This window comes from Bubalus bubalis, chromosome 3, assembly GCF_019923935.1.
Source record: "Bubalus bubalis isolate 160015118507 breed Murrah chromosome 3, NDDB_SH_1, whole genome shotgun sequence".
NCBI lineage: Eukaryota > Metazoa > Chordata > Mammalia > Artiodactyla > Bovidae > Bubalus > Bubalus bubalis.
This window is the reverse complement of record NC_059159.1, coordinates 22,588,492-22,616,320: the sequence shown is the minus strand read 5'-3', so window position 1 is coordinate 22,616,320 and position 27,829 is coordinate 22,588,492. Positions and strand designations below refer to the sequence as shown.

General features: G+C 50.6%; 1 protein-coding gene across 10 annotated transcripts; it reads left to right on the top strand.

Moving 5' to 3' along the window:
- The first annotated feature begins 1,568 nt into the window (after positions 1–1,568).
- On the top strand, positions 1,569–24,712 carry RAPGEFL1 (Rap guanine nucleotide exchange factor like 1). Of its 10 annotated transcripts, none has more exons than XM_044938994.2 (15): positions 1,569–2,101; positions 4,902–4,980; positions 5,903–6,038; positions 6,265–6,362; positions 8,287–8,399; positions 8,612–8,779; positions 9,795–9,907; positions 10,008–10,130; positions 10,658–10,836; positions 10,979–11,069; positions 11,639–11,689; positions 12,035–12,122; positions 12,932–12,996; positions 13,323–13,377; positions 15,417–15,666. In XM_044938994.2, exons 1-15 carry the CDS (start codon positions 1,582–1,584, stop codon positions 15,587–15,589), a joined length of 2,052 nt encoding a protein of 683 aa, XP_044794929.1. In that variant the 5' UTR covers positions 1,569–1,581; the 3' UTR covers positions 15,590–15,666. The 10 variants fall into 10 exon arrangements, with proteins under 10 accessions (XP_044794929.1, XP_025135960.1, XP_044794934.1 ...); XM_025280175.3 differs by lacking the exon at positions 15,417–15,666 and adding an exon at positions 13,623–15,076 and having other exon boundaries at positions 9,810–9,907; XM_044938999.2 differs by lacking the exon at positions 15,417–15,666 and adding an exon at positions 14,982–15,076.
- Positions 24,713–27,829: the final 3,117 nt, after the last annotated feature.

Genomic DNA, 27,829 nt, shown 5'->3' with positions numbered 1-27,829 from the left:
GTGCTCTCTCCTTTTTTACTGTTCCTTTTTGCAAATCCACAAACAGATGGGTGTGCAAAGCCTTAATTCTGCGAACACATGCTCTTGTACACATTGGACCAGATAAGCACACATGGTGACACGTGTAGTACACACCCTGTTCAGTTCTACCACCACTCCCAGGCTTTCGCATTCCTGTCTCTGCCTGGCCCATGCACAGTAAACAGAGGTGGGGCATTGTCCAAGGAGCCTCAACCCACATGTTGCCTGGTGCCACTCCCCCACCTTGTTACTTTAACCTTGACGTGCTTACCCTGAGCGTGTCTCCATACCCGCCTCTACCTGGGACAGTCTATCCTTAGCGACAGAATGCTTTGGGCATAGGCATCAGAAATAAGGATTATCTGGAGTGCATATTTGGTACCACTTTCCCCACTCCATGGCTATGTCACCTCTGGAGGGTCTCTCTATGTCTGATGGTGTTGGTTGGCAGTTCTAGAGCTTGTCACCCATCTCCAGGGCTCTGCTTCCTCCTGCTGCCAGTAGGTGAAGGTGCCCTTGTGCTCCTGATCTCGCTCTCCCTCTGCCTACCATCTCTTCTCCTCACCCTAATTAGACTTGCCACAACCTGCTGCTCTCTGCTTGGCTCCTACCTGCCTGCCAGTACCTGCCTCTCACAGGCCAGGCCCTCACCATCTATTGTGCCCTACCAGAAAGGGCAGATGGGTGGTGCCCTCCCGTCCCCCTCCCCCCTTCCAATGCCAGTTCACTCGAGGCCTACCCAGCCCTTTTTACAGAAGGAAGATAAAGACCACATACTCCACTGAGTATGGCAACAGAGGGCACAATCGAGATCGAGAGTGATGGACACCCAATCAGCAATTTTTGTAGGCCTCCCTCACTTGAATACAGGCAGGTCCATCAAGGTGTGCAGCCTGATTTTTTGCAGTGATACCAAGAGTCCTCGTAAGCCTCGAGCCAGGAAGCTCCCTCTCCACTGGTAAATGACTCCCTCACCCTTGCCTTTAATGTCTGCGTCTACTCCGAACCCAATCCATTCAGCCCCTTACTGTTTCCCTCACGGTCAGCCCCAGCGCCCAAGTTCAAGCCTCGCGCGGCCCAAGTGGGCGGGCCGCTGAAGGGTAGGGGCGGGGACTGGGCGGGGACTGGAGGAGGGGGTGTGGTCTCAGTTCTGCCACCTTCCCCCCGGCCAGGAGCGCAGCCGCCGCCGCCGCCGCCGCGTCCTCACAGCCTTGCGCTCCGCCCGCTGTCTCTGCCGCCGCAGCCCGGCCCAGGAGCGCAGAGCCTTTGGGCACCGGCCCCGCAGCCTGCCCACTTTTCGGGCCGCGTGCTCTGCAGCCGGCATGGGGGGCCACTGAGAGCCGGCACTCCTTCCCTCTGGCACCTCCCCCGGCCACTGGCCACTGGACTCCGGCCAGCGAGCCTCGGGCACCTCTGGCCCCTAGTCCGGAGCCTGGCACGGCCCTCAGCTCTGCCCCTCCGGCTCTGAGCATCGTGTCCCCGCCCCCCTCCCCGCCCGTGCCTGGGACACCTGGGTCCCCCGGCGGCCCTGAGGAGAGGGGCGGGGGGGGGGGGCGGGGTATGAAGCCGCTGGAGAAATTTCTAAAGAAGCAGACGTCGCAGCTGGCGGGGCGAACGGTGGCGGGAGGTCCCGGCGGGGGTCCGGGGAGCTGCGGCGGGCCTGGAGGGGGTGGGGGACCTGGCGGGGGCGGCGGTCCAGCCGGGGGACCGCGGCCGCTGCAGCGGCGTCAGAGTGTGTCTCGCCTGCTGCTCCCAGCTTTCCTCCGGGAGCCCCCCGCCGAGCCGGGGCTGGAGCCGCCCCCAGAGGAGGACGGAGGAGAGCCGGCGGGGGTCGCGGAAGAGCTCGGCAGCGGGGGCCCCTGTTGGCTGCAGCTGGAGGAGGTCCCAGGGCCCGGGCCGCTCGGGGGAGGGGGACCCCTGCGCTCCCCTTCCTCTTACTCCTCAGACGAGCTGTCCCCCGGCGAGCCTCTGACTCCTCCACCCTGGGCCCCTCTGGGCGCCCCCGAGCGGCCGGAGCATCTTCTGAACTGGGTTCTGGAGCGGCTGGCTGGAGGGGCCACCAGGGACAGCGCCGCTTCAGGTAAGGAGTGGGCTGGCTCATCTATCCCGGAGTAGGGTTTGCCCCATCCCCCACCCGGGTCCTCTTGCTTGCCCTTGGACAGTGATGGTGGCGCCTTGCGGAAGCCTTGGTGTGGGGTTGAGTGGTCAGTTGAAGTGGGGTAGGGGCCTATGGGAAGGACAGAGCTTTCTGCAGCAGAGAAGTGGCAGTGCCACCTTCCTCTGCATAGCAGCCTCAACCACGCCTGGAGAAGAAGCTGAACCCCTTTTCCTCATTGAGCCTCCCTTCGTCTCCCCTGGACATTTCATCCTGACCCTGTGGGTCCCTGGTGTTGACTACCTCCTTCTGTGGCTGAGAATTACAGCTTGACACACTAAGATGGAAGCTACCCAGACCAGTCAGTGCAGCCCTCTAGAGGTTGCCAAGCCCCAAAAGACCTTCTAGGAGTCCCGGGTTCTCTTTAGAAGGCCCAGAGCAGAGGGCTGACCCACTCGGAGGGGCAGCGCCAGACAGGCACACAGTGGCCCAAGCTGCCTTTAGGCTCTGGCAAAGGGATGCATTGTCCCTAGCAGCTTGGAAGGGGGGAGGGGCACGTATGGAGGGAGGCATTCTAGTTTGGGGTGGATTCAAAGGTGTCTGGTGGCTGGGCAGACCTCAGGCCCTGCAGCATCCAGGGGGGTCCAAACCTCTCCAGCTCCCGCCCTTCCGGTGGCAGGCCTCAGCACAGGGCCTCTTTAAAAATAACCACACCCTGAGAGGCTTATTCCCTAAATGATGAAGCTATTTTGCCACTCCCCACCAGCACCCCTGCTAAGGAGATTTTGAGGAAACTGAGGCCCCAGATTGCTGGTTAGCGGCTGAAGTAAAAGATCCAAGGGTCTTCAGGGCTAGTTGTCAGCATTTCACTAACACCCAGTGGGATCTGAGGATTGGGAGCCCAGGCTGAGGGCTTACAGATGGGGGTTTCACGCATTGCTCCCAGACCTTTGCAGGGAGCCCCAACCCAGGTGTGCAGAATGGGGCTCCACTCCCCTAGATTTTTCTCAAGACCCAGGTACTCTCCTTGGCTCAGGTTGCAGTTGCCCTGGGGAGCTGACACCTTTTGGATTTAATTAGAAAAATATCAGACACACACAGCTCTCTTAACCATAACTTCCCGCCTACACCACACACGCTGTGTCTCTATGACACATTCCCTGGGGAGGCTGTGCATTGGACCAGAGCCTGCCTAGGAAGAGACAGGCACCAAGCTGTAGCCCCTATGGCACCATTTCCCCCACTCTGCCCCATGGTCCTCTTTCTTTGCTCTGTTTATCTTTCCTGTGAGATAAAGAGTAGAGGGAAGGTTTGGGGACATCCCTAGTCCTCGTCCCCATCCCTGGGGCTGAGGATCAGGGCTGGAGGGGCTCTCTGACTCACTTGAAAGGCTGGGCAGAGAGAAAAAGGGAGAAACTGTCTTTCTCCTTTTGCCAGGGCCTGGTGCCACAGATGCTGCTCAGTGTCCCCTGAGGAAGGACTCTTGAACTGACTGTCACTGTATTAGCTGGACTGGCAGGCTGGATCTCCAGAGTAACTGGTTTGGGGAAACCCCAAAGCAGTCCCAGAATAGATGAGAATCAAGCTTAACCTGCCACTCTGATATTCTCCAATATATTCTTAAGCTATCTCAGTTCCCTCCCAGGGTGTGTGGGCAGAGGAGACTTGCACAAGCTACCCCAAACAAGCCAAAGCAGCCCCCCGCTGCCCACTGTACTTCACTCTGACACTCTGCTTGCCTCAAGCACAGTGAGAAAAGAACTGAAACGCAGGAGTCAGGGTTCTTACTCTAGCTCCAGGCAAGTTCCTCTCAGCTCTGGGCCTTGGTTTCTCATTTGTGAAATGAAATCATTGAAGTTGAGGATCTCATGTTGATTCACCCGCTCCACTTTCATGGCTAGAATTGGAGGCCAGGGGATGGTGACCCAAGGGCCATCAGAAGCCTTGGGGCAGTACCTGGGGACCTGGCCCTAACCTGTTCTGATGAGGACACCTGGCTCCCTCCCCATGCCCTGCCTGTCTGTGTGTGCCAGGCTGCCCTGCCCCACCCCAGGGCTGGCTGCAAGTCAGGGCGACCTTGTACCTGGCTGACTGGCTGAGCCAGGCCCAGATGGGGGTGTGGAGGGGGAAAGGGTGGTGTGAGGAGCCACTCCCCTCCACCCTTGCATCATTAACTCTTCCATCCCTGGGCAGCTGGAGGACACAAGCTTTCTATTTAAAGGCTTTGGGATCAAAGAGATGGCAGTCGTCCCTCTCCCTTTTAATGGGGCTGGTTCTCACCTGCCTAGCTGGAACTCAAAACTCTTAGGTAGGGAGTGGGGAGGGGAGGAGGGACATACACACACACACAAACACACGCTGCCGCTGACCCTACCTGTGCTTAGTTCTCTTGGCCTAGAGACACTTGTAGAGACTACCTCTCTTCCCCGCCCGCCCCCCCACACACACAGATGTCAAGCTTGGCGTATTAAATGACCCGCTACCCACGCACACTGGCGAGAAGTGGGCGTGGCAATCGGAGGGCGCCCCCTCCTTCCCTCCAGCTGCCTCGGCAGCTGCCAACCCCACCCCCGCAGCGGCTGCCCAGAACCTTCACGTGTGTGTGTGTGTGTGTGTGTGTGTGTATGTATGGTGGGGCATGTGCAGAGCATGACTGGGCAGGTGGCTGAGGCTCCAGCCCAGCTAAAGAGAATTTGCCCTCGAGGCAAGAGAGGGGGAGTGGTGAGCGTCCAACCAGGTCCTGGAAGTGCCCTCCTGACATCAGTGGTGGTGACTGCTCTTACAGATACCCTGCTGGATGACATCGTCCTCACTCATTCGCTCTTCCTTCCCACGGAGAAATTTCTGCAGGAGCTGCACCAGTAATATCCTTTTGTGAAGCTTGCGAAAGGGAAGGTCAGGAGGGAGCCACTCCCTGCATCCCACATGCCATGGGATGTGAGGGGCTAAGCTCTTCCCAAGAAAACACACCTGGGTTTCAATCCCATTTCTTCACTCACCAACTGTGTGACCTCGGGAAGATCACCTGACCTCCTGGGGCCTCAGTTTCCCCTTCTGTAAAACGGGGCTAAACAGTACCTGCCCCTGGGGCTGTTGTGGAGACCATTCTAGCAGCAGAGGTAGGAGTGCTTGGAGACTGCAGAGCCCTGTATGGATGTAAGGTGTTATTATTCTATTAAGAGCGCCTGTCTCCCCACTGAATTATTGCTCTAAACATCTGGTTGCCCAGCGAGTTATTACAGGGTCTGATGTAAACATCAGGTCATGGCTGTGCTTTCATAGGGTCACTAGAGACAAGTCACTGACTGGGCTATTCATAGGGCCTCTCACTGAGTTATTCTAGGACCTAATTGTAAATGGCAGGCCAATGAGTAGAATATCATAGGTTCTCTTTGAAACACCAGGGCTTACACGGAGAGATGGTCAGGTTTGTGGTTAGCACCATTGGCCTTTATCAGCCTGCTGTGAGCTCTGGGCTGTGGGCTGATCAGGGGTTGGGTGGGTCCAGGCAGAGTAGCTTCTAGTGAATTTCTTCAAGTGAAAGTCAAACAGGCAAGAGCTGCATGTGGTCAAGTGGGTGCCATCCCTACCTATTCTGGCAAAAACCTGGGCTGGGGCATGAGGGGTCCTGGTTCCAGGGAACTTCAGAGCCCCTTTCTCTCTGGCCCCAAACCTAGAGAATTTTTAGGGGTGGCCTTGGCTCCCATTGCAAAGCCTTGCCTTCCATACCCCTTCTCAGTGTCCTCAAGTCTGCCTGCCAGGGCTTTTTCTTAACTTAGGGGTCAGCTTTGTTTGGGCAGGAGGCATGGAAGGCCCCGAGGGGCTGGGCCGGAAGCAGGCCTGTCTAGCCATGCTCCTTCATTTCTTGGACACCTACCAGGGGCTGCTGCAGGAGGAAGAGGGGGCTGGCCGCATCATCAAGGTGGGCCTGGGATGAGAAGGTGGGTGACCAGGCTGTTTGCTCTGGAAGGGGCCCTTTTGAAGGAACCATACTTCTCAAGCTGGGTGCCTGGAAGAAAAGAGGCCAGCAAGTCCTAGCTTATAGGATTCTTCTGTGCTTGAAGGCATGGAGGCCCTGCCCTGCCTTTGCAGAGAGTGATGCTGGGATGAGACCCTTGCCCTCACCTTCTTTCTCCTTGTCTCTGCAGGACCTGTACCTGCTGATTATGAAGGATGAGTCCCTTTACCAGGACCTCCGAGAGGACACACTGAGGCTGCACCAGCTTGTGGAAACAGTGGAGCTAAAGTGAGGGGAATGGGCTTGGAGAGGGGCCAGGAACAAAGTCCTCCTTGTTCCTCAATTAGAGGGCTGGGTGCCTCTGGCCTTTGGACTCCAAGATGTCTTGATTTCAGTCCCTTTCTCTCACTGGAGAGGAGCACAAAGCATCATCTCCAGACATTTTGGGGGTCCATTCTCCCATCCACTTATTTGTCAGTCCAGTGGTGTACTGATAAATATTGAACAGCCAGCACTTCAGGAAAAAGAGCCCTGACTTGTAGCTTTTGCTGATTCCCATGGTGTAAATTCGGAGAAGGCAATGGCACCCCACTCCAGTACTTTTGCCTGGAAAATCCCACGGACGGAAGAGCCTGGTAGGCTGCAGTCCATGGGGTAGTCCATGGGGTCGCTACAGTCGGACACAACTGAGTGACTTCACTTTCACTTTCATGCATTGGAGAAGGAAATGGCAACCCACTCCAGTGTTCTTGCCTGAAGAATCCCAGGGATGGGGAAGCCTGGTGGGCTGCCGTCTATGGGGTCGCACAGAGTCGGACACGACTGAAGCGACTTAGCAGCAGTAGCAGCAGCATGGTGTAAATTCTTTCACCATGGTTTATTTCAAGCTCCCAATGTGACGTCATTGAATGTGAAGTTGGGAGGAGATGTGCGGTAGCAGGTCATTATGTAGTATCTTCACCATACAAATCCAACAGACGCAAATAACCTGAAGAGCACAGAGAATAACACGGTGAAACAATTAGGAAATGACTTTTTTGTATTATAATAATTTGGCTATAAGTTTATAAAACATATATATGTTTATATACAATTATCTATTATAATTAAATTTTTAATGGCTGTGTTTAAAACCAGTTGGCAAAATTTTCCAAAATTTAACAGTCTGCCTTCACAAGCCATTGTGAGCTGACTTCAAGACACCACTGTGTCCATCTGTCCATCTTTTCAGCCCTTTCAGTTTCTCCATTCCACTGTCATAACCCTCATTTAGGCTTCAGTATCTCTCACTTGGATTATGGCTGCAGCCTCTGATCCAGGGCTTTAGCTTATGGTTTTGTGTCTTTCTTATGCTGATGCCAGAGAGACCTTTCAAACTTGACAACCTTGTGCTTCTGTTCCCAAAATATCCATGCCCCTCCCCCAACAGCATCCTGGCCCCTCTCTGTCTGCCTTCTGCTGATCCTTCCCTCCACATCTCCCACATCCCCCCTTACGCATGACACTCCCTATACACCCACCAATTCCATGAACACCTGTGTGTTCTCAACTTCCTGCTATCACTTATATGGTCCACCCCAGAGTGCCCTCCTCCCACCCCCTTCTCTTCCTGTTGCCCTTCAAGGTCCAGGTCAAATGCCATCTTCTCAGTGAAAGCATCTTTTGGTGGTAGCTGTCCCCCCCTCCCTCCCTGTACCAACAAAACTCTTCTTGTGCCTTTATTATATCATCTAACACCTGTCTGGTGTGAGAAGTAGCTGTACGCAAGTCTGTCTCCCTCCCAGACTGTGGAGTTTTTGTCAGTAAAATTCAGCAAACAGCTGATGATCTACACCTGCCATGTACCAGGCAGGGTGCTAGGCCTGGAGGTTGAAAATAAAATTCAGTCAGCTCTCAATCTTGTAGAAGAGATAAGACACGAAGGTAAACACATATTAGCCCAATGTCCTACAGCCACTGAGACAAAAAGGTGACCTCTGCTGGTGGGTGGGGTGGATAGAGAAGAATTCAGGGAGGAGGTGGCATTTGATTCGGTCATTCGGACAGCCATCCCAATGCTGGCCATGGTCCTGTCTTCTGACCTCCTTCACCACTCTCTGAACCTGATGCTGGGGCATCCTTGACCCGGTTCTGATATCCCTGCTTGATGCCACCTGCCTGGCATGCAAGATGCCTGGCCGGGCTCTCTGATGCCCAGCGGTGTCCACACCAGGATCCCGGAGGAGAGCCAGCCACCCAGCAAGCAGGTGAAGCCACTCTTCCGCCACTTCCGTCGGATAGACTCCTGTCTGCAGACCCGCGTGGCTTTCCGGGGTTCCGATGAGAGTGAGTGTTCTGGGGGCTTGAGGGGTCTCCGGATCACCGGCGACCTCTATGGGGTTTCCTTCTGTCTCAGAACCAGTTTTTGCAACATCTTTTTCAGAGGCCAGCCCATTTAAGATTGCAGTGGGGTGGGGAACAGAGGTGCTCAGGAGGGGGCTGTGCTGATGCTGCCATTCTGCCCACTGGTGAAAAGCCACCTTCCGGTCTCTGTCTAGTCTTCTGCCGGGTCTACATGCCTGATCACTCTTACGTGACCATACGCAGCCGCCTCTCAGCATCTGTGCAGGACATCCTGGGCTCTGTGACGGAGAAGTTGCAGTACTCAGAGGAGCCTGCGGGGCGTGAGGATTCCCTCATCCTGGTTGCTGTGGCCTCCTCAGGAGGTGAGGGTCGGAAGGAGCTGGGCTGGTCTGGGGGCGGCGGGGCGGTGGGGGAGTGGTGGGACAAGGAGAGAAACTCACAAGCCCAATGCCCCGGGGCAGAAGTAACAGCTGAATTCTAGGCCCTGGCTGCTACTCTAAGTGTGGTCCTGGGACCAGCCACAGGAGCATCACCTGGGAGCTTGCTAAAAAGTGTCTCAGCCCCCACCCCAGACCTGCAGAGTCAGAATGTGTGTTTTAATAAGATCCCCAGGTGATATCTGTGCACATTAAAGTTGGGGGCACACTGGTCCAGGACACTTGGATGCTGCTCTGGGTGCTTGCCTCTTACTCACCTAGGGATCTGGTCCTCTAACCTCCTCAAGCATCTACGGATGCTACATTTTTGAGACCAAAGACACAGGATGGGCCTCCAATCCCAGTGCTGCTGCTGCTAAGGTCGCTTCAGTCATGTCCAACTCTGTGCGACCCCATGAACGGCAGCCCACCAGGCCCTGCCGTCCCTGGGATTCTCCAGGCAAGAACACTGGAGTGGGTTGCCATTTCCTTCTCCAATGCATGAAAGTGAAAAGGGAAAGTGAAGTCGCTCAGTCGTATCCAACTCCCAGCGACCCCATGGACTGCAGCCCACCAGGCTCCTCCGTCCATGGGATTTTCCAGGCAAGAGTACTGGAGTGGGGTGCCATTGCCTTCTCCGCCAATCCCAGTAGGAAGGCAAAAATCCCTGCAGTGTAGTTATAGCCTTATTTTTCCTCTAAGACAGAAAAAAAAAAATCCTGTTTTCTCAGTGTCACTGGGATGATAAAATAAGAGAAGAGCTAAAAAGAATGTTGGGAGTCAAAAGGAGGTTGTAAATGCAAGACAACCCATTTTTTGAAAACTGTCGTTTAAATACAGCATAGGCCAGTGATGACAAGTCCCGTTAGTCTAGAGTACATCTGTGCAGGGTTGGGAGCGTCGGGATGGGGCAGTGGCTGGGGGATGCGAGGGTGCAGGGGTCGATACTAAGGCAAAGCAGCTCATTCTCCTGCAGAGAAGGTCCTTCTCCAGCCGACTGAAGACTGTGTCTTCACCACACTGGGCATCAACAGCCACCTGTTTGCTTGCACCCGAGACAGCTTTGAGGCCCTGGTAAGAACTCCCTCATAAGCCTTGGCTGGTAGTGGAGGCTGAGAGGGGCTGGGGCAGAAATTCACAAGCCTAGCCCCTGTGCCGCTGCCTGCCCCACCAGGTGCCCCTTCCTGAGGAAATCCAGGTGTCCCCTGGAGACACGGAGATCCATCGCGGGGAGCCTGAGGACGTGGCCAACCACCTTACCGCCTTCCACTGGGAGCTGTTCCGCTGTGTGCACGAGGTGGGGACTGAGGCTGCAGCTGGGTTGGGGGCCTGCAGAGAGGCAGCGCTCTGGGCTGAAAGTTCTGGTTAGGACGCTCCGCGCCCTTGCAGCATGCCCTGGGGCAATATGCCGCCAGAACCTCTCTAAGCCTTTGTCCCCGTATCTGGGGAGAAAAGAAGAAAAAGAGGACCATCCCCCGCCCCCCATCAGGGTAGTTCAGGATCCAAGTGGCGCTTATACAGAACCTGACCCACAGTTAGTATTTGTAAAATATTCACTATTAAAGAAAAGGCAGCGACAGTAATGTCGATCAGATGGTTCAAGCGCCTGGCAGCGTGTGAGCTTTCGGTAGATGGTAGAGTATTATTAATGTTGGTTGTTTCCCCTCCCCCTCGTTGCATCCTGTCCTGTCCCCGCTTTTTCTATTTTCCACCCCTCCCGCCCCCGCCCTCCTGCCTGTCCTGGCTCCCCGCCTCCCACTGTCATCTCCCCGCCCCCCGCCCCCATCCCACGCCCTGGCGGCCCCTCCGCCGCTGCGGCTTCAGCTGGAGTTCGTGGACTACGTGTTCCACGGGGAGCGCGGCCGCCGGGAGACGGCCAACCTCGAGCTGCTGCTGCAGCGCTGCAGCGAGGTTACCCACTGGGTGGCCACCGAGGTGCTGCTCTGCGAGGCCCCGGGCAAGCGCGCGCAGCTGCTCAAGAAATTCATCAAGATCGCGGCCATGTGAGTGCGGCCGGCAGCGGAGGGGGAAGCCCTGGCCTCCCGCCCGCCGCTCACTGACCCCGCCTCCCCGCCCGCTCACCCCGCCTCCCGCCCCCGCTCACCCCGCCTCCCGCCGGCTGATCCCGGCCTCTCGCCCCCGCAGCTGCAAGCAGAACCAGGATCTGCTGTCCTTCTACGCCGTGGTCATGGGGCTGGACAACGCCGCCGTCAGCCGCCTGAGGCTCACCTGGGAGGTGAGGTGACCGCCTCCTCGCCTCCCACCTGGGCCGGCCCACCTCGGGGATCTTGGCCTCCACACACAGTCTTGACATTCCTGGGCTCACCCCAGAGATCTTTCCCGGGACGGCTGCTCGCCTCTGGGGAGCTTTTGTGAGGATTGGAAGGAGGTGCCCTCTTCTGGCGAACACAGCTAAGGGGCACCGGGCAGGGCTGAAGGGCCGGGTACCTGTGCAAATCAGTGAAGGCGAATCCGCGCCTGACCGCGGGGTGGTGGGTGGGGGGCAGGCAGCCCGGCCCAGGTCTCAGAATGGGCTCTGGGATTTCAGCCCGCACCCAGGGAAGCTTTGTGCGTGGCTCAGGCATCAGCAGTGGCCTCCATTTCGCCAGAAGAGATCATTCCTCTGGGCTGCTGCCAGCGCCCCAGACCTAGCCCAAGGCTGGGTCTACTTTCCCACCCCGTAGGCTTCCCAGCCTCTTGCCGGCACTCCGGCCCTTTCCCACTCGAACACCTGGGGATTAGTTAGGGGGGCCCATGAAACCCAAGGAGCTCCAGAATCTGACATCTCCTTCCTTCAACCTGCAGAAGCTGCCAGGGAAATTCAAGAACTTGTTCCGCAAATTTGAGAACCTGACGGTGAGTGGCTTTGGCTCTTTTATCTGCCACTGGACTGGCTCCCCAGAGACTCAGTGCCCGCAAACCTTTCACCTCCAGCTTCCCTTTCAAGGTTTTCGGTGTCTGGGAGCCCCCTTTCCCACCCCTCTCCTCCAGCCCACCACGCTGGGAGGGAAGCTGGGAGGGTTGTGGCTTTGTTTTCCACAGAGAAGAGGATACAGCAGTGAAGTCCCCACTTAGACACCCAAGCACACCCCTGTCTGTTTGGAGATATTTGTAGGGAAGGGGCTGGGGGAGGGGGAGGGGGACAACTTTGGGGTACACTGGGCCTATTTGTCACTTTTTCCCTCTACTGTGGAACCCTAGGACCCCTGCAGGAACCACAAAAGCTACCGGGAAGTGATCTCCAAGATGAAACCCCCTGTGATTCCTTTCGTGCCTCTGATCCTCAAAGGTGAGAGTCGCTTCCAAGCTATGTTCCTCTCCACACGTTCCATGCCCCTTTCAGACCCTCAGTTCCCTCTCAGTTCAGCTCTGTGTGTGGCCACATAGAGAGAAGCCCCCAGGTTGAATGTGGTTTAGGGGAAGGGAAGGGCCCTTTGGACCTCCTCTCCCTTTTTTTTTAACTTTTATTTGCATTTGTGTGTGTGTGATCTATTCTCCAGCCATACGTTTTTATTTCTTCAGTTTCTTCTGGGATGTCTTTTTCTTCTGTGCAGCCTCCTCTCTGGTTCTGGGGTCAAGTTCTTTTTCAATAAGGATCATCTCCATGTGGCAGGGAGGGCTCACATATGGGTTGATCTGACCATGAGCTCTGTAAGACCCGCCAGCATCTTGGGGGCTTTGTTCATTGGGGTGTGCTCAGTGACCAGGGAATCTACCTCTCCGCCCTCAAGTTTAGCATTACTCTCTGCATTTTTGAGCATGTGCAGTAAAAATTCAGCACTCTTTGCACCACCAACCCTGAGTCCAGCCCCACTGTTTGGTTACCAGTTCCACCACTGTAACGACTGGATGGCACGCGTTGCTTCTGTAAAGGGACATCCTTCAGATACTTGGTGACTTTTGGGATATGCAGTCCCCTTAGGGGCCTGGGCAGTTTCACGAGTGTTCTTAAAGTGAACACAAAGATTTGAACCTCTTGATTTGCATGATTTTCTGGGGTCAAGTGAACAGCGAACCGTTTTTACAAGTCTCCTCGGGTTGCTTCCAGGAAAAGTGGATCTCCCCCTCTTACTCCTTTGCTTCTCCCCCCATCCCTAGACCTGACTTTCCTGCACGAGGGAAGTAAGACCCTGGTAGATGGCTTGGTGAACATTGAGAAGCTGGTGAGTGACACTGCCAACCCTAGTCCCATGAGTGGGGCGCCTGGTACCCTCCTTTGCTCTTGGCACACACACCCCTGAAGACAGCACCTTTCCTCATGGTGCCCAGCTTGCCTGGCAGACTCTTGACTGTCTCTCTGGTGGTGTCACTGTGGCAACCTGCCCATGGGTGGCAAAACTGACAGGCAGCTTGGGGCGGGGGCAGCTCTGCCTCTCCCTAACCTGGGCCTCTGTCACACCCCTTCTTTGGTCCAGTGGAGGAGAGGGAGCCTTGGGAGGGGAGCACCTTTCTGGGCCCTTTTCGGGACTCAGTTCTTGTCATCTCCCAGCATTCAGTGGCTGAAAAAGTGAGGACAGTCCGCAAATACCGGAGCCGGCCCCTTTGTGAGTAGTCGGGGTTTTGAGGGCGTTACAGGTGGAGGTTTGACAGAGCAGGAGGGTTTCTGGGAGACTCCCACACTCCAGTGTTATTTCCTTAAACGTCTCGTTTCTCCATTCTCTCCCGGCCTTCCTGGGGGCCCTCCTGCCCACCAACCACCCCAGTCCACACCCTTCCTTCTCTCGGGCTGGTTGTGTGCAGGGGAAAAAGGGCACCCTGACTGCCTGCCTCCCTGTCCTCGCATCCCCAGGCCTTGATATGGAGGCCTCCCCACATCACCTGCAGACCAAGGCCTACGTGCGCCAGTTCCAGGTCATTGACAACCAGAACCTCCTCTTCGAGCTCTCCTACAAGCTGGAGGCCAACAGTCAGTGAGAACTGAGGTTCTGGACGGCCCCTCACCAGGGTCCTTGGGCACCTGGCACTCAAGCACTTTGCACGACTCCCTGCCCACATCTGACAGCTTTCTTCTGGAGCTGCTTCCTGCCCCACGGGAAGGAGTTGGGTGGACTGAGCCCTGGACTCATAAGCCTGTTCTTCCTGCTGAAGTCCTTTCCCCCATGCTCCTTCAAGCCCAAGCCACCCTCTGCTGGTTCCTGCCCTCCCAGGGGAAGCAGTGGGCAGAGAGCTCCTTCCCCGGCCCCTCCCATCCAGGTCTGTTCCGGAGATGGAGTTTCCCATCTCCTCTACCCAAGCAGGCAGGAAGGCTTTGCCCACCCCCCACCCCATCTCATCTCACAGAGCAGAGCTGTGGGAAGGGTTGGCAGCCTTCCTCTCCACCACCTGCCTGGCTTCTGCCTGGCTTCTCCCTGACTTCTTCCTGGTGAGGGCTGGGACCCTTAGAGGCACCCCCAGATATTATATTGCCCTTGTGTCTGTGTGCGTGCATGCATGTGTGTGTGTGTGTGTGTGTTTGCACATGCGCGTGTGGCCCCTTTGAAGGAGTAGCACTGCATCTGGCATTTGAGGGAAGGTGCTGTGTGTCCTGGGGAGGGGGTCCTTCTGTTTGGTGCTACCCTTGTCTGCTCCTGGGATAGTACGGGGTGCTTTCCCCACCCCCACCACTCCCTGCCCAGCTCCTCCGCTGCCCTGCACACCCCAGGCTTGTGGCTGAAGCCGCTCCAGAGGGCAGGGAGCAGCAGCAGACAGGAGGGTTACCATCAGCCTTTACAGATCTCCCACTCAGGCCTCCTAAAGTTCCCTGGGTGGGCTCTGATGAGAGGGTAAAAGATGCTCAGGGAAACACAGGCCTAAGCTGCCTACAGGACCCTCCCTCCACATTGCAGTGGGGTGAGACATGGTAGCAGGAGTCAGGGTTGATTTCTGCCCATCCTCCTGATTTTAGGGTGTCTCACTGCTAAGAAGGGTGTTATCATCTCCCTTTGGCCCTTCTGCAAGGATGCCAGCACATGGTCTCATCCTCCTCCCTGTCTTGACTACCCCCTTGGTCCTTCCCATCGGAGCTGGATGGGGTGGACCCCTGTACTTGGGTCAGGCAGCCGCTCCCCCCTCCCCGACATGGGGCAGGGAACGGCAGAGACTGGAAAAGCGAAACTGGGCCCTGGCGATGCCTCTGTTACCTCTCAGTCTCCCCTCCCTCTCCCATCAGGGGCCTCCAGGGCTGAGGGTGCAAGACTCCCGGCAGCTACAGGGTGAGGTTTCCTGGCACAGCCTCACCCTCCTTTCTGGCACCACCTCTTTCCCTTCTGAAGAGGCAGCAGCAACCCCAGCCAAAGAAGCTGCTGCTCCTGTTCTGAGAGTGTATATATTTTTTACCAAAAGCTCGGGAATTGTAAATTTATTTTTTAAAAACACAAGGAGGGAAAGAGCCTTGTATCATATGTAAACAGTGTATCATAGGTTACGTTGTACAGTCCCTTTTATACTGCGGTCTGTCTTGTTCCTGCCGCAAAAATATGTCTATAGACTCCCCACCCCACCACATCCACAGGCGCTGTGTCCCACCCCCTCCACCCCTAGAGACAGTGACCTCTGTCTGTCCACTCTTCCCTGCTACTGCTGATGTGCGCTTCTGTCCCTGCAGCCACCCTTCCTCCCAACACCTCTCAGCAGCCTTGTCACTCCAGCGCTCACAGTCCTCACCAAACCCCCTGGTCCAGTCTCGGCTGCTGCCCACCTCTGGCCTTGACCCCTGCCCTGCTGCCTCCCACGGGCCTCCCAGACCCCTTCCCATGCCCCACAGCTCTACCAGAGTGAAGCGTGTGTGCTGTACAGGCTCGGTTGTCATTGCAGAAACCTGCTGGAGTCAAAGCCGATAAAAGTCTATGAATCCACCCTCCTGCGGTTCTCCATTCTGTTTCTTTGAGGCTGGGGAAGGGCCAAAAGGGGAGAGAGGGAATCCATCTATCAGGACTCTGGGCTGGGCTGTCCTGGAGTGACTTTGAAAAACGTGGGTGAGAGGGAAAGATGCTAGCCTCGGGAGCCACGCCGCCTAGTGCCTGGGACTTGCAAGAATGAATGTTTTAGCTCTTTCGTGTTCCAGGCGTGCCATGGATATGCGATCTTGGTTAATTCTAACACTGTGAGGTGGAGGATGGAAGCTGACAGTCCCAGCAAAGTGTCTAAGTTACAGGGTGAGTGAGGTGGCAGAACAGGGCCCCTAATCCAAATCTGTCCATTGCAGACAGCGTGCACATTCTCTGCTGCTACCCAGATGCATGCACTCTGCACGCAACCAGTATCTACCAGTTATACTAAGATGTGGGGCAACTAGAGCTTAGGGTTTGGCTCTAATGGGAGCCTGACCTCCCGGAAACATTGCGTACTCAGTCACATGTGAGCCGTTGACCTTCCCTCCTGCATCAGTTTTTCCCTCAGTCTCCTGTATCTCAGAAAATAGTCTTCCCATCCACCCAAGTTTTTGAGGCAAGAATCTAGGGCTCCACTCTTGATGATGCCCCTTTCTCTTATCCCTCACTCCTCATCTGCCTGGTCCAGCAGCTTCAATTGCAAAACACATCCTGGGACTTCCCTCGTGGTCCAGTGGTTAAGACTCTGCACTTCCAATGCAGGGGACATAGGTTTAGTGTCTGGTCAGGCAACTGAGATCCCACATGCTTGCCAAAAACAAAAAACAGCAAAACAACCAAAACCAAATCCTGATCGGTCCACTTTTCCATTACCACCAGTCCAAACCACTTTCATGTCCTCCCTGGATGCTTGCGCTAGCCTCCTACCTGGGCTCTCAGCTGCTTCTCTCCAACCCGCTTCTAACCCCACCAGTTAGTTCCCCATACTGCAACCAGGGTGCTTTTTTACAAACCTAAATCAGATAATGTATGGCTAAACTTAAAGAAGGGCTTCCCAGGTTGCACTAGTGGTAAAGAAACTGCCTGTGAATGCAGGAGACAAATGAGATGTGGGTCCGATCCCTGGGTCAGGAAGATGCCCTGGAGGAGGGCATGGCAACCCACTCCAGTACTCTTGCCTGGAGAATCCCGTGAACAGAGGAGCCTGGCGGGCTACAGTCCATAGGGTCATCACTGAGTCCACAACTGAAGCAACTTAGCACACACACATAGAAGCTTAAAGAAAGTGGCGATACCAAGTATCAGCGAGGATACAGAGAAACCAGGACTTTTATAAATTGTTGGTGGGAGTGTGAGTTGGTACACTCAGTTTGGAAAATTGTCTGGTCATATCTACTAAGACTAAATGTACTCTGTACCTGTCACCTAGCATTTCCACTCCTGCTGCTGCTAAGTCGCTTCAGTCATGTCTGACTCTGTGCGACCCCATAGACGGCAGCCCACGAGGCTCCCCCGCCCCTGGGATTCTCCAGGCAAGAACACTGGAGTGGGTTGCCATTTCCTTCTCTAATGCATGAAAGTGAAAAGTGGAAGTGAAGTCGCTCAGTCGTGTCCGACTCTTCGTGACCCCATGGACTACAGCCCACCAGGCTCCTCCGTCCATGGGATTTTCCAGGCAAGAGTACTGGAGTGGGGTGCCATTTCCACTCCTAGGTGTATATATACCCAAGAGAATTTAGTGCCTGTGTCCACCAAAGAATATATACAATAATGATCATATCATTTTGTTCATGATAAAGAAATTGGAAAAAATCCAAGCTTCCTTCAACAGGTAAATGAACAAATTGATTGTATATTCTTATAATGGAATATTACATAGCAAAAGAAAGGAACAAATGACTACTCCCCTCATGGGCTTCCCTTGTGGCTCAGCTGATAAAGAATCCACCCACAATGCGGGAGACCTGGGTTTGATCCCTAGGTTGGGAAGATCCCCTGGAGAAGGGAACGGCTACCTACTCCAGTATTCTGGCCTGGAGAACTCCATGGACTCTATAGTCCATGGGGTTGCAAAGAGTTGGACACAACTGAGCGACTCTCACTCACCTGTGTAAATGAATCTCATAGATATAACATTGAGTGAACAAAGCCAGATGTATGGACTACACACATACAATTCTGTTTAGAGAAGTTATAAAACAGGCAAAATTATGGAGAGAGAAGTGAACACAGTGGTTGCTCGTGGGATGGGAGAGAGTACTGAAGTGGTGTGAAGAAACCCTCTGTGGTGATAATAATGTTCTACATCTTTTTTTTTTAATTGAAGTACAGTTCATTTACAATGTTGTGTTTTAGGTGCAAAACAATGATTCAGTCTTATATATATATACATGTATATAACACACATATACACATGCATATTTTCTTTTTCAGCTTATCTTCCTTTATAGGTTATTAAAGATATTGAATATAGGGGCCTTCCCTGGTGGTCCAGTGGTTAGGATTCCGCCCTTCCATTTCAGGAGGCATAAGTTCCATCCTGGACGACAGGAAACCAAGATCTCCCACGTGGCACGATGTGGCCCAAAAATTGAAATTAAAAAAAAAATAGAAAGCCATTGAATATAGTTCCTTGTGCTATACAGTATACACTTATTTATCTATTTTATATATAGTAGTGTGTGTCTGTTAATCCAAAACTCCTTCTTTTTTCTGCCCCCCTTCCCCATTGGTAACCATAAGAATGTTTTCTACGTCTGTGAGCCCATTTCTGTTCCATAAATAAGTTCATCTGTGCCATTTGTTTTAGATTCCACAGATAAGTGATATCATGTGATGTTTGTCTTTGGCTTACTTTACTATGATAATCTCAGGTCCATCCATGTTGCTACAGATAGCATTTTTTTTCATTCTTTTCTATGACTGAGTACTATTCCATTGTGTATATGATATGTACACCTCTTCTTTATCCACTCATCTGTTGGGCCTTTAGGTTGCTTTCATGTCTTGGCTTTTGTAAATAGTGCTGCCATAAACACAATATTCTATATCTTGACCTGAATGTGGCTACAGTGTGAGTATGTGTTCACTGAGATTTATATTAATACACTTTACTGTAATGTTATATTTCAATGAAAACAATCCTGATTGTAACACTCCTCTGTTTTTGATAACACAGATTAAAAACAAAAATCTCCCCTCTCTGACCTCACTTTCTCTCTCTTCTCTCCCTCACCCTCTCCAGCCACACTGACTGCCTTGCCATTCCTTTTTTTTTTTTTTAAAGGCTTAAAATGTATTTTAATAAGTTCATGTTGCATTATTCATTTCTCAGAAAAACTTCAAAGGTATTAGGGACAAAATCAAACATGGTACACCAATAAAAAATGCATAGCATAACTACCTAAGATAGGCAAAGCTAAGAGCTACCGTCTGACATTCAGCATACAGCAACCCTGTTCTCAAGATTGTACTAGGCCTATCAAGAAAGCTGTGAATGGCAACATGACAGACACAAAAGGGCCATTTCTGGGTTGTCCTTACCCAAGAAAAAGATGGAGGCAAGTTTAACACAAGATTTTTTAAAGATACACTAAATGAAAATCTCTAAGAGAAAATGTCTTCCTTGGGACATGAAAGGGTAATATATGGGACATAACAGAACCGTTTGTATGTTGTCTGTGACCTCTGTGGACATGTGCCTGAATTCCCACCTGGGAGTGATTGGAACAGTGGGGCCAAGGTCACTGGGGGATGTTTGGTTTTTGTGGTATATGTGGCAGGATCTCTGGGGTGAGATAGTGCACTAAGTCGTGTCCGACTCTTGCGACCACATGGACTGTAGCCTACCAGGCTCCTCTGTCTATGGGATTCTCCAGGCAAGAATACTGGAGTGGGTTGCCATTTCCTTCTCCATGCCTTGCCATTCCTAAAACACATTCTTGTCTCAGGGATTTTACCTTTGCTCTTTCCTGAGTCTTTCCTGAGTGCCCTGACCACCCCCTACTTTGTCTCCCCTAATTCTCCTGCATGTTCTTCAAGGCTTTCATTGCTACCTGACATCATCTATACTTCCTCATGTATTTGATTTTCCTGCCCCCGGAATGTTAGCTCCGGGAGTCTGTCATGTTCCTTTTCAGTACCAAGAGCAGTACTTGGCCCTGAGAAGACACTCGATACATATTTGCTGAATGAATAAATTAGGTTATTTGAAATAGGAGTCGAAAGAGGAGGACAAGACACAAGAGGATAAGTGCTCTAGGAAACAAGGCAAAGAGATTCACTTATGGTCTGTGGGTTCAGCGTGGTTACAATCAAACTTCTTAAAAGAGATGATCCAGGACTTGCAGGCACGGAGTTGGATGGCCTATCTGTGGATGCGGGAAGTCGGGGATGACGCCCTGGGGCTCTGTGGGCTGTGTAGGAGCGGGTGAACTTACTTAGTAATGCTGCACCTCCAGAGGTTGGCTTAGCAATGAACAAAAAGGTGGAAATAATTTGAAGCAGTCAGACCAATGTATTAATAGAGGCTCTCTGGATCTGGGATTTGGAGTGAAGAATTTAAGCAGTGCCTTTTGAATCCACTAGGTGTCGCCACCAAGATTACGTCTCACCGTGGCAGAGGCCTGGGACTGGTACAGTTGAGTCTATCACAAGGGACTATTCCCAGGCATGAGAAATTTGACTGGAATATCCCAAATCTTTCATTCTCTGCCTTTCTACTGGGTCTTTCCCATTACACATTTAAACCTTCTCAATTCTTGCCAACCACCCCCGCCCCGCCTTTTTTTAATTTGGCTGGGCCATGTGGCATGTGAGATCTTAGTTCCCCTACCAGGCACTCATTTCACATGCTAACAAAGTAATGCTCAAAATTCTCCAAGCCAGGCTTCAGCAGTATGTGAACCAAGAAATTCCAGATGTTCATGCCAGATTTATAAAAGGCAGAGGAACCAGAGATCAAATTGCCAACATCCACTGGATCATAGAAAAAGCAAGAGAATTCCAGAAAAACATCTCCTTCATTGACTACACTAAGGCCTTTGACTGTGTGGATCATAACAAACTGTGAGAAATTTTTAAAGATATGGGAATACCAGACCACCTGACCTGCCTCCTGAGAAATCTGTATGCAGGTCCAGAAGCAACAGTTAGAACCGGACATGGAACAACGGACTGGTTCAAAACTGGGAAAGGAGTGTGTCAAGGCTGTATATTGTCACCCTGCTTATTTAAGTTATATGCAGAGTACATCATGGGAAATTCCGGGCTGGTTGAAGCACAATCTGGAATCAAGATTGCCAAGAGAAATATCAATATCCTCAGATATGCAGATGACACCCCCTTATGGCAGAAAGTGAAGAGGAACTAAAGAGCCTCTTGATGAAAGTGAAAGGGGAGAGTGAAAAAGCTGACTTAAAATTCAACATTCAGGAAACTAAGATCATGGCATCCAGTTCCATCACTTCATGGCAAATAGAGGGGAAACAATGGAAACAGTGACAGACTTTATTTTCTTGGGTGCCAAGATCACTGCAAAGGGTGACTGCAGCCATGAAATTAAAAGACCCTGGCTCCTTGGAAGAAAAGCTATGCCAAACCTAGGTAGCATATTAAAAACAGAAATGTCACTTTGCCAGCAAAGGTCCACGTAGTCAAAACTATAGTTTTTCCAGTAGTCATGTATGGATGTGAGAGTTGGACCATAAAGAAAGCTGAGTGCCAAAGAACTGATGCTTTTGAACTGTGGTGTTGGAAAAGACTCTTGAGAGTCTTGTGCTGCAAGGAGAACAACCAGTCCATCCTAAAGAAAATCAGTCCTGAATATTCATCGGAAGGACTGATGCTGAAGCTGAAGCTCCAATACTTTGGCCACCTGACACAAAGAGCCAACTCATTAGAAGAGACCCTGATGCGAGGAAAGATTGAATGCAGGAGAAGGGGGCAACAGAGGACAAGATGGTTGGATGGCGTTGCCGATTCGATGGACATGAGTTTGAGCAAGCTCCAGGAGATGGTGGAGGACAGGGAAGCCTGGCGTGCTGGAGTCCATGGGGTTGCAAAGAGTCGGACACGACTGAGTGACTGAACAACAACAATAACCAGGGACTGAACCCCCGCCGCCTACATTGGAAGAGTGGAGTCTTAACTGCTGGACCACCAGGGAGGTCCTTCAACTCTCCATTTTTATAAACACTTTCCTTGAGCTGACATGTCCATTCTAGCTACTTTCCCCCTTCACTTCTTGTTTCTTGTTCTAGGCAAAACTTCCTGAAGAGATTGTCTCTACCTCCTCGTGTCCCATTTTTTTTTTTTTAAAGAAAAACTTATTTACTTATTTAATTCATTTGGCTACATTGGGTCTTATTTGTGGTACTTGAGATCTTTGTTGCATCATGGGGGATCTTTCATTGCGACAGGAAGTCTCTCTAGTTGTGGAGCGTGGGTTCATTTGTGGCGTGCAATTTTAGTTGCCTCGAAGCATGTCGTATCTTAGTTCCCTGACAAGAGATAGAACCTGAGTCCCCTGCATTGCAAGGAGGATTCTTTTTTTTTTAATAATTTTTATTTTATTTATTTTTATTTGTGGCTGTGATAGGTCTTCATTACTGTGCAGGCTTTTTCTCTAGTTGCAGTGTGAGGGCTTCTCATTTCAGTGGCTTCTCTTGTGGAGCATGGGCTTTAGAAGTTACAGCACGTGGGCTCAGTTCCCAGGCCCTAGAGCACAGGGTCTGGAGAAGGCAATGGCACCCCACTCCAGTACTCTCGCGTGGAAAATCCCATGGATGGAGGAGCCTGGTAGGCTGCAGACCATGGGGTCGTGAAGAGTTGGACACAACTGAGCGGCTTCACTTTCACTTTTCCCTTTCATGCATTGGAGAAGGAAATGGCAACCCACTCCAGTGTTCTTGCCTGGAGAATCCCAGGGACGGGGGAGCCTGGTGGGCCGCCGTCTATAGGGTCGCGCAGAGTCGGACACGACTGAAGCGACTTAGCCGCAGAGCACAGGGTCAACAGTTGTGGCGCATGGGCTTAGTTGCTCTGAGGCATGTGGGATCTTCCCGGACCAGGGACTGAACCCATGTCTCCTGCATTAGCAGCTGGATTCTTTACCACTGAGCCACCAGGGAAGCATGCAAGGAGGATTCTTAACCAATGAACCACCAGGGAAGTCCCCCCATTCATTCCTATTTTATTTTGTCTTGTTTCTTCAACTTTTCATCAAGAAAGATTTCAGACATAGAAAAGTTGAATGATTAGTACAATGAATACTTAGAACTTTCTAGACTCTATAATTAACATTTTGTTAAATTTGCTTTTGTTCTCTCTCTATGCACACGTGCACACACACACACTTTTTCTTTTGCCAAGCTACTTGAAAGTAAGTTGCAAATGTTAATATCACTTCATTCTTAAAAGCCTTAGTAAGAATCTTCTAAGAATAAGGACATTGCCTTACATGTCCACCACACCATTATCTCACCTAAGAAAATCAACAGTAGTTCCATGATATCAGCTAATATTCAGTCTATATTTTTTCCCAGGTTGTGTCAAAAATATCTTTAAGGGACTTCCGTGGTGGTCCAGTGGTTGAGTCCACCTGCCAATGCAGGGGACATGAGTTTGATCCCTGGTCTGGGAAGATTCCACTTGCTGCAAGGCAACTAAGCCTGCAAGCTGCAAATACTGAGTTCTTGTGCCGAAACTGCTGAGCCTGTGGGCCTAGAGTCTGTGCTCCCCAACAAGAGACGCTACTGAAATGAGAAGCCCGTGCACAGCAATGAAGAGTAGCCCCGCTCACCACAACTAGTGAAAACCTGCAGGCAGCAACGAAGACCCGGCACAGCCAAACATAAATAAATAAATACATAAAAATTTATAAAAATAAATCTTTAAAAAAGTTTAGGGGAAAAAATCCTGATGTAATCAAGGTCCATGCATTGCATCTGGCTGTTAGGTCTCATTAGCCTCTTAATCTAGAATAGCTTCTTTTTTAGATGACATTGACTTTTCAGTCTAGACAGATATCTTGTAAATGCATGAATTGTCTGATTGTTTCCCCAAGGCTCTTGTTTACTTTTACCTTCATCCCCTCCGTAGAGTCTAAGCTACTGGTTCTGTCTAGAGAGGAGTGTCCAATACAAATATAATGTGAGCCATGTTGGTAATTAAAATTTTTCTAGTACTCACATTAAAGAAGTAAGAAGAAACAGATAAGTTAATTGTAATATTTTATTTAACTCACTGCATCCAAAATAATGTCATTTCAGCTTGTAATCAATATAAACATATTAATGAGACATTTTACTTTCCTTTTTTTGTATTAAGTCTTTGAAACTTGGTGTGCAGGTTTACTTGCAGCATATGTGGATTCAGACTAATCACTTTAAAATTTATTTTTAAGTGAAGTATAGTTGATTTACAATGTTGTGTCAATTTCTGCTGTACACCAAAGTGACTCAGTTATACGTATATATATACATTTTAAAAATATTCTTTTCCATTATGGTTTATCCCAGAAGAGTGAATATAGTTCCCTGTGCTATATAGTAGGACTTTATTGCTTATCCATTCTCAATACAATAGTCTACTAACCCCAAACTCCCAGTCCATCCCTCCCTGACCCTAACCTCCCCTGGCAACCACAAGCCTGTTTTCTACGTCTGTGCAGACTAAATCACAATTTAATTGATCAACAGCTACCAGTGACTATTGGTTCCTAGATTGGACCGTATAGTTCTAGTGGTTTTCTGGAGCTTAAATATTCTAGGGAAGAATACTTTATAGGTGATGTTGTTAATAGCATTACACCAGGAGGCAAATAGTGTCCATCTGGCCCCTGTTAGTGGTGGCTGAGGTTGACTCTGTGGTTAAAGAGGCGCTACCAGATTTCTCCATTAAAAAGATACCCTTCCCCGCCCTGCCCCCGCTTTGCAGTTAGTATGCAGTGATTTTTGCATCTGGCAAATATCCTGTGTATCCCAACCATTCACTCTTGTTCAAAAGTTATTTTTAAATGTATTGTGTAACATTTCAATCATACAAAAAGTTTAAAGACAAATATAATGAACACCGGTCTCCACTCAGTTTAAGAAATGAAATCTTACCCTACACCTGAGATCCCTGGTACCCTACCCCAGTCACATCCTTTTCCTTTCTCCCCAGAGGCCACTACTTTTCTGAGCATGGTATCATTTTCATGCATTTCTGTAAACTTTCATTACATATGTATACATCTCAAAACAGCATAGTGTTTTGCATTTAGGAGGAAGTAGCAGTTTTATTGAGATGTAATTCACAGCCACTATTTAAAATATGTAGTTGTGCAACCATCACCACAATCAATTTTAGAACATTTTATTTTATAAGTTTTTTAAATTTCATTTTGTATGGGAGTATAGTTAAAACATTTTCATCACCCCCAAAAGAAAGTCTTTATATAAGAATGTTCATAGCAGCATTATTAGCAATAGTCAAAAAGTAGAAGCAACACAATTCCATCAGCAGATGAACGGGTAAACTAAAATGTGGTATATTCATAAAATGAAATGTTACTTGGCCATAAAAAAGGAATGACATGCTAACACATGCTGCAACATGGGTACCTTGAAAATGTGCTAAGTGAAAGAAGCCAGACACAAAAGGTCACATTCTGTGTGGTTCCATTGATATGAAATTTCCAGCATAGGCAGTTTCATAGAGACAGAGAGTGGATGAGTGGTTGCCAGGGGCTGGGAAGAGGGTGGAAGTGGGAGAGACTGCTAACGTGTAGAGTTCCTTTTGGGGTGATGAAAATGTTCTGCAATTAGATGTTAGTGATGGGTGTACAACATTGTGATTACACTAAGCCCCACTCAAATGTACACTTTGAATAGGTGACAATGGCTTCATGTTGTGGGAACCTTATTTGCTTGATTTGTAGACACATCACCCAAACTCTGTTTCCATCTTCATATGGTATTCTCCCTGTGAGTGTCTCTGAACACTCTTTTCTTATAAGGACACCCGTCATTAGTTTTAGGGCCCACCCTAATCCAGGATGACTTAAATTAAAAAAATTTTTTTTAAGTATTTATTTTGACTTCATCTTAGTTGTGGCACATGGGCTTAGTTGCAGTGTGTCAGATCTTAGTTCCCCAACCAGGAATTGAACCTGGCTCCCTGCACTGGGAGCTTGGAGTCTTATCCACTGGACCACTAAGGATGTCCCTGGGATGACTTCATCTTAATCTAGCATGGCCTCAACTAATTCCATCTTCAAAGACTTTATTTCCAAAAAAGGTCAAATTCTGGGTAGTCGTGGATTGTGGCGGAATGCTAGTCATCAGCCAACTGCCAGGCCCTTTGCCCATTTTTTTTTTAAGATTTTTGTTTTGATGAGGACAATTTTTAAAGTCTTTATTGAATTTGTTACAATATTGCTTCTGCTTTATGTTTTGATTTTTTGGCTTCCAATCATGTGGGATCTTAGCTCTCTGACCAGGGATAGAACTTGCACCCCCTGCATTGGAAGGTGAAGTATTAACCACTGGATCACCAGGGAAGTCCCTCCTTTGCCCATTTAAAAGTTGGGTTATTTGTCCTTTTATTAGTGAGTTTAAGAGTTTTTATATTGACATATTTTCAAACTTGATTTAAATACTGTCCTACCAGATACAATGTTCAGCAACTTTCTCCCCTCAGTGTTAAGCTTGTGAGATTCTCAGGTCAATGTGTGTGTAAATTCTAGTTTGGTTTTGTGCTCTATGTATCCTGGGCTTCCCTGGTGGCACAGTGGTAAAGAAGCTTCCTGCCAGTGCAGGAAACACAAGAGATGTGGGTTTGATCCCTGGGTGGGGAAGATCCCCTGGAGTATGAGATGGCAATCCACTCCAGTATTCTCACCTGGAAAATTCCACGGGCAGAGGAGCCTGGTGGACTATATAGTCCATGGGGCTAGATACGACTCAGTGACTAAGCAACAATGTCCTTTTCTTCTTCAAAATGTGTCATTCTTCTACCCAGTACATCTGACTTCTGCCCTCATTACTTACTGAAACTGTTCTTGTTAAGGTCACTGACTCCCATTTTACCAAATCCAAGCGATGCTTATACTTACCATCCTCTCCTGGCGTTCAGTGTGTCTGATGGTCCTTCCCTCCTGAACACTCATTGCTACTTCTGGCCACTACACTCTCAGGATTTCCCTCTGTCCTATCCTTCTCAGCCTCCCTTGTTGGCTTTCTCCCTCAGCTGGGCCCTTGCATGAGGAGTTCCTTGGTTCTGTCCTAAGCCCTCTTCTCTCCCTTCCATACATCTGGGCTTAGACTTCATCAGTCTATCTCTGTTTGAGCATCTGCTGCTGCATAACACACTATTCCAAACTTAGTGGCTTATGAGACTTCCCTGGTGGTCCAGCGGCTAAGATTCTGAGCTCCCAATGCAGGAGGTTAGGTTCAATTCCTTGTTGAGCAACGAGATTCCACATGCTGCAACTAAAGATTTCACATGCTGGGGCTCCCCTGGTGGCTCACTAATCCAACTGCCAACGCAGGGGACATGGGTTCGGTCCCTGGTCTGGGAAGATCCCTTAAGCCACAGAGCAACTAAGCCCATGCACCACAACTACTGAGCCTGTGCTCTAGGGCCTGGGAGCCACAACTACTGAAGCCCGTGTGCCCTAGAGCTCATGCTCTGCAACAAGAGAAGCCACCACAATGAGAAGTAGGCGCACCACAACTAGAAACAGCCTCTGCTCACTGCATAGAGAAAACTCCAAGCAGCAGTGAAGACCCAGCACGGCCAAAAACAAACAAATAAATAAAGTTTATTTAAAGAAAAGCTCCCTCATGCCACAGTGAAGATCAAAGATACTAAGTGCCATGACTAAAACCTGGCACAGCCAAATAAATAAATAAATGTTTTTTAAAAAACAAAAACTTAATGACTTAAAAGCCATTTTAAACTTATGACCCTCCAGTTAATGGAGACTCAGCTGGGTAGTTCTGCTGTCCCCCTTGGGGTGTCTCAGTCAGCTGCAGTCAGAAGGTGACTGGAGCTGGAATGTCCAAGATGGCTGGCTTACGCATCTCATACGCAGTGGGTACAGGTGGAAGGCTAGGATGGCTAGTCTTCTCTCTCCATGTGGAGGCCGCCCCCTCCGGGTGGTCTCTACAACAGGATAACTGATTTCTCACATGGGAGTTTA

What these genes read in the sequence shown, in the direction of transcription:
- RAPGEFL1 (XM_044938993.2), top strand. Translation starts at nt 1,582, where the DNA reads ATGAAGCCGCTGGAGAAATTTCTAAAGAAGCAGACGTCGCAGCTGGCG. An exon ending in GTGGAAACAGTGGAGCTAAA is followed by an intron (nt 6,363 to 8,286) that starts GTGAGGGGAATG and finishes TGTCCACACCAG; the next exon opens with GATCCCGGAGGAGAGCCAGC. An exon ending in GCAAATTTGAGAACCTGACG is followed by an intron (nt 11,690 to 12,034) that starts GTGAGTGGCTTT and finishes GTGGAACCCTAG; the next exon opens with GACCCCTGCAGGAACCACAA.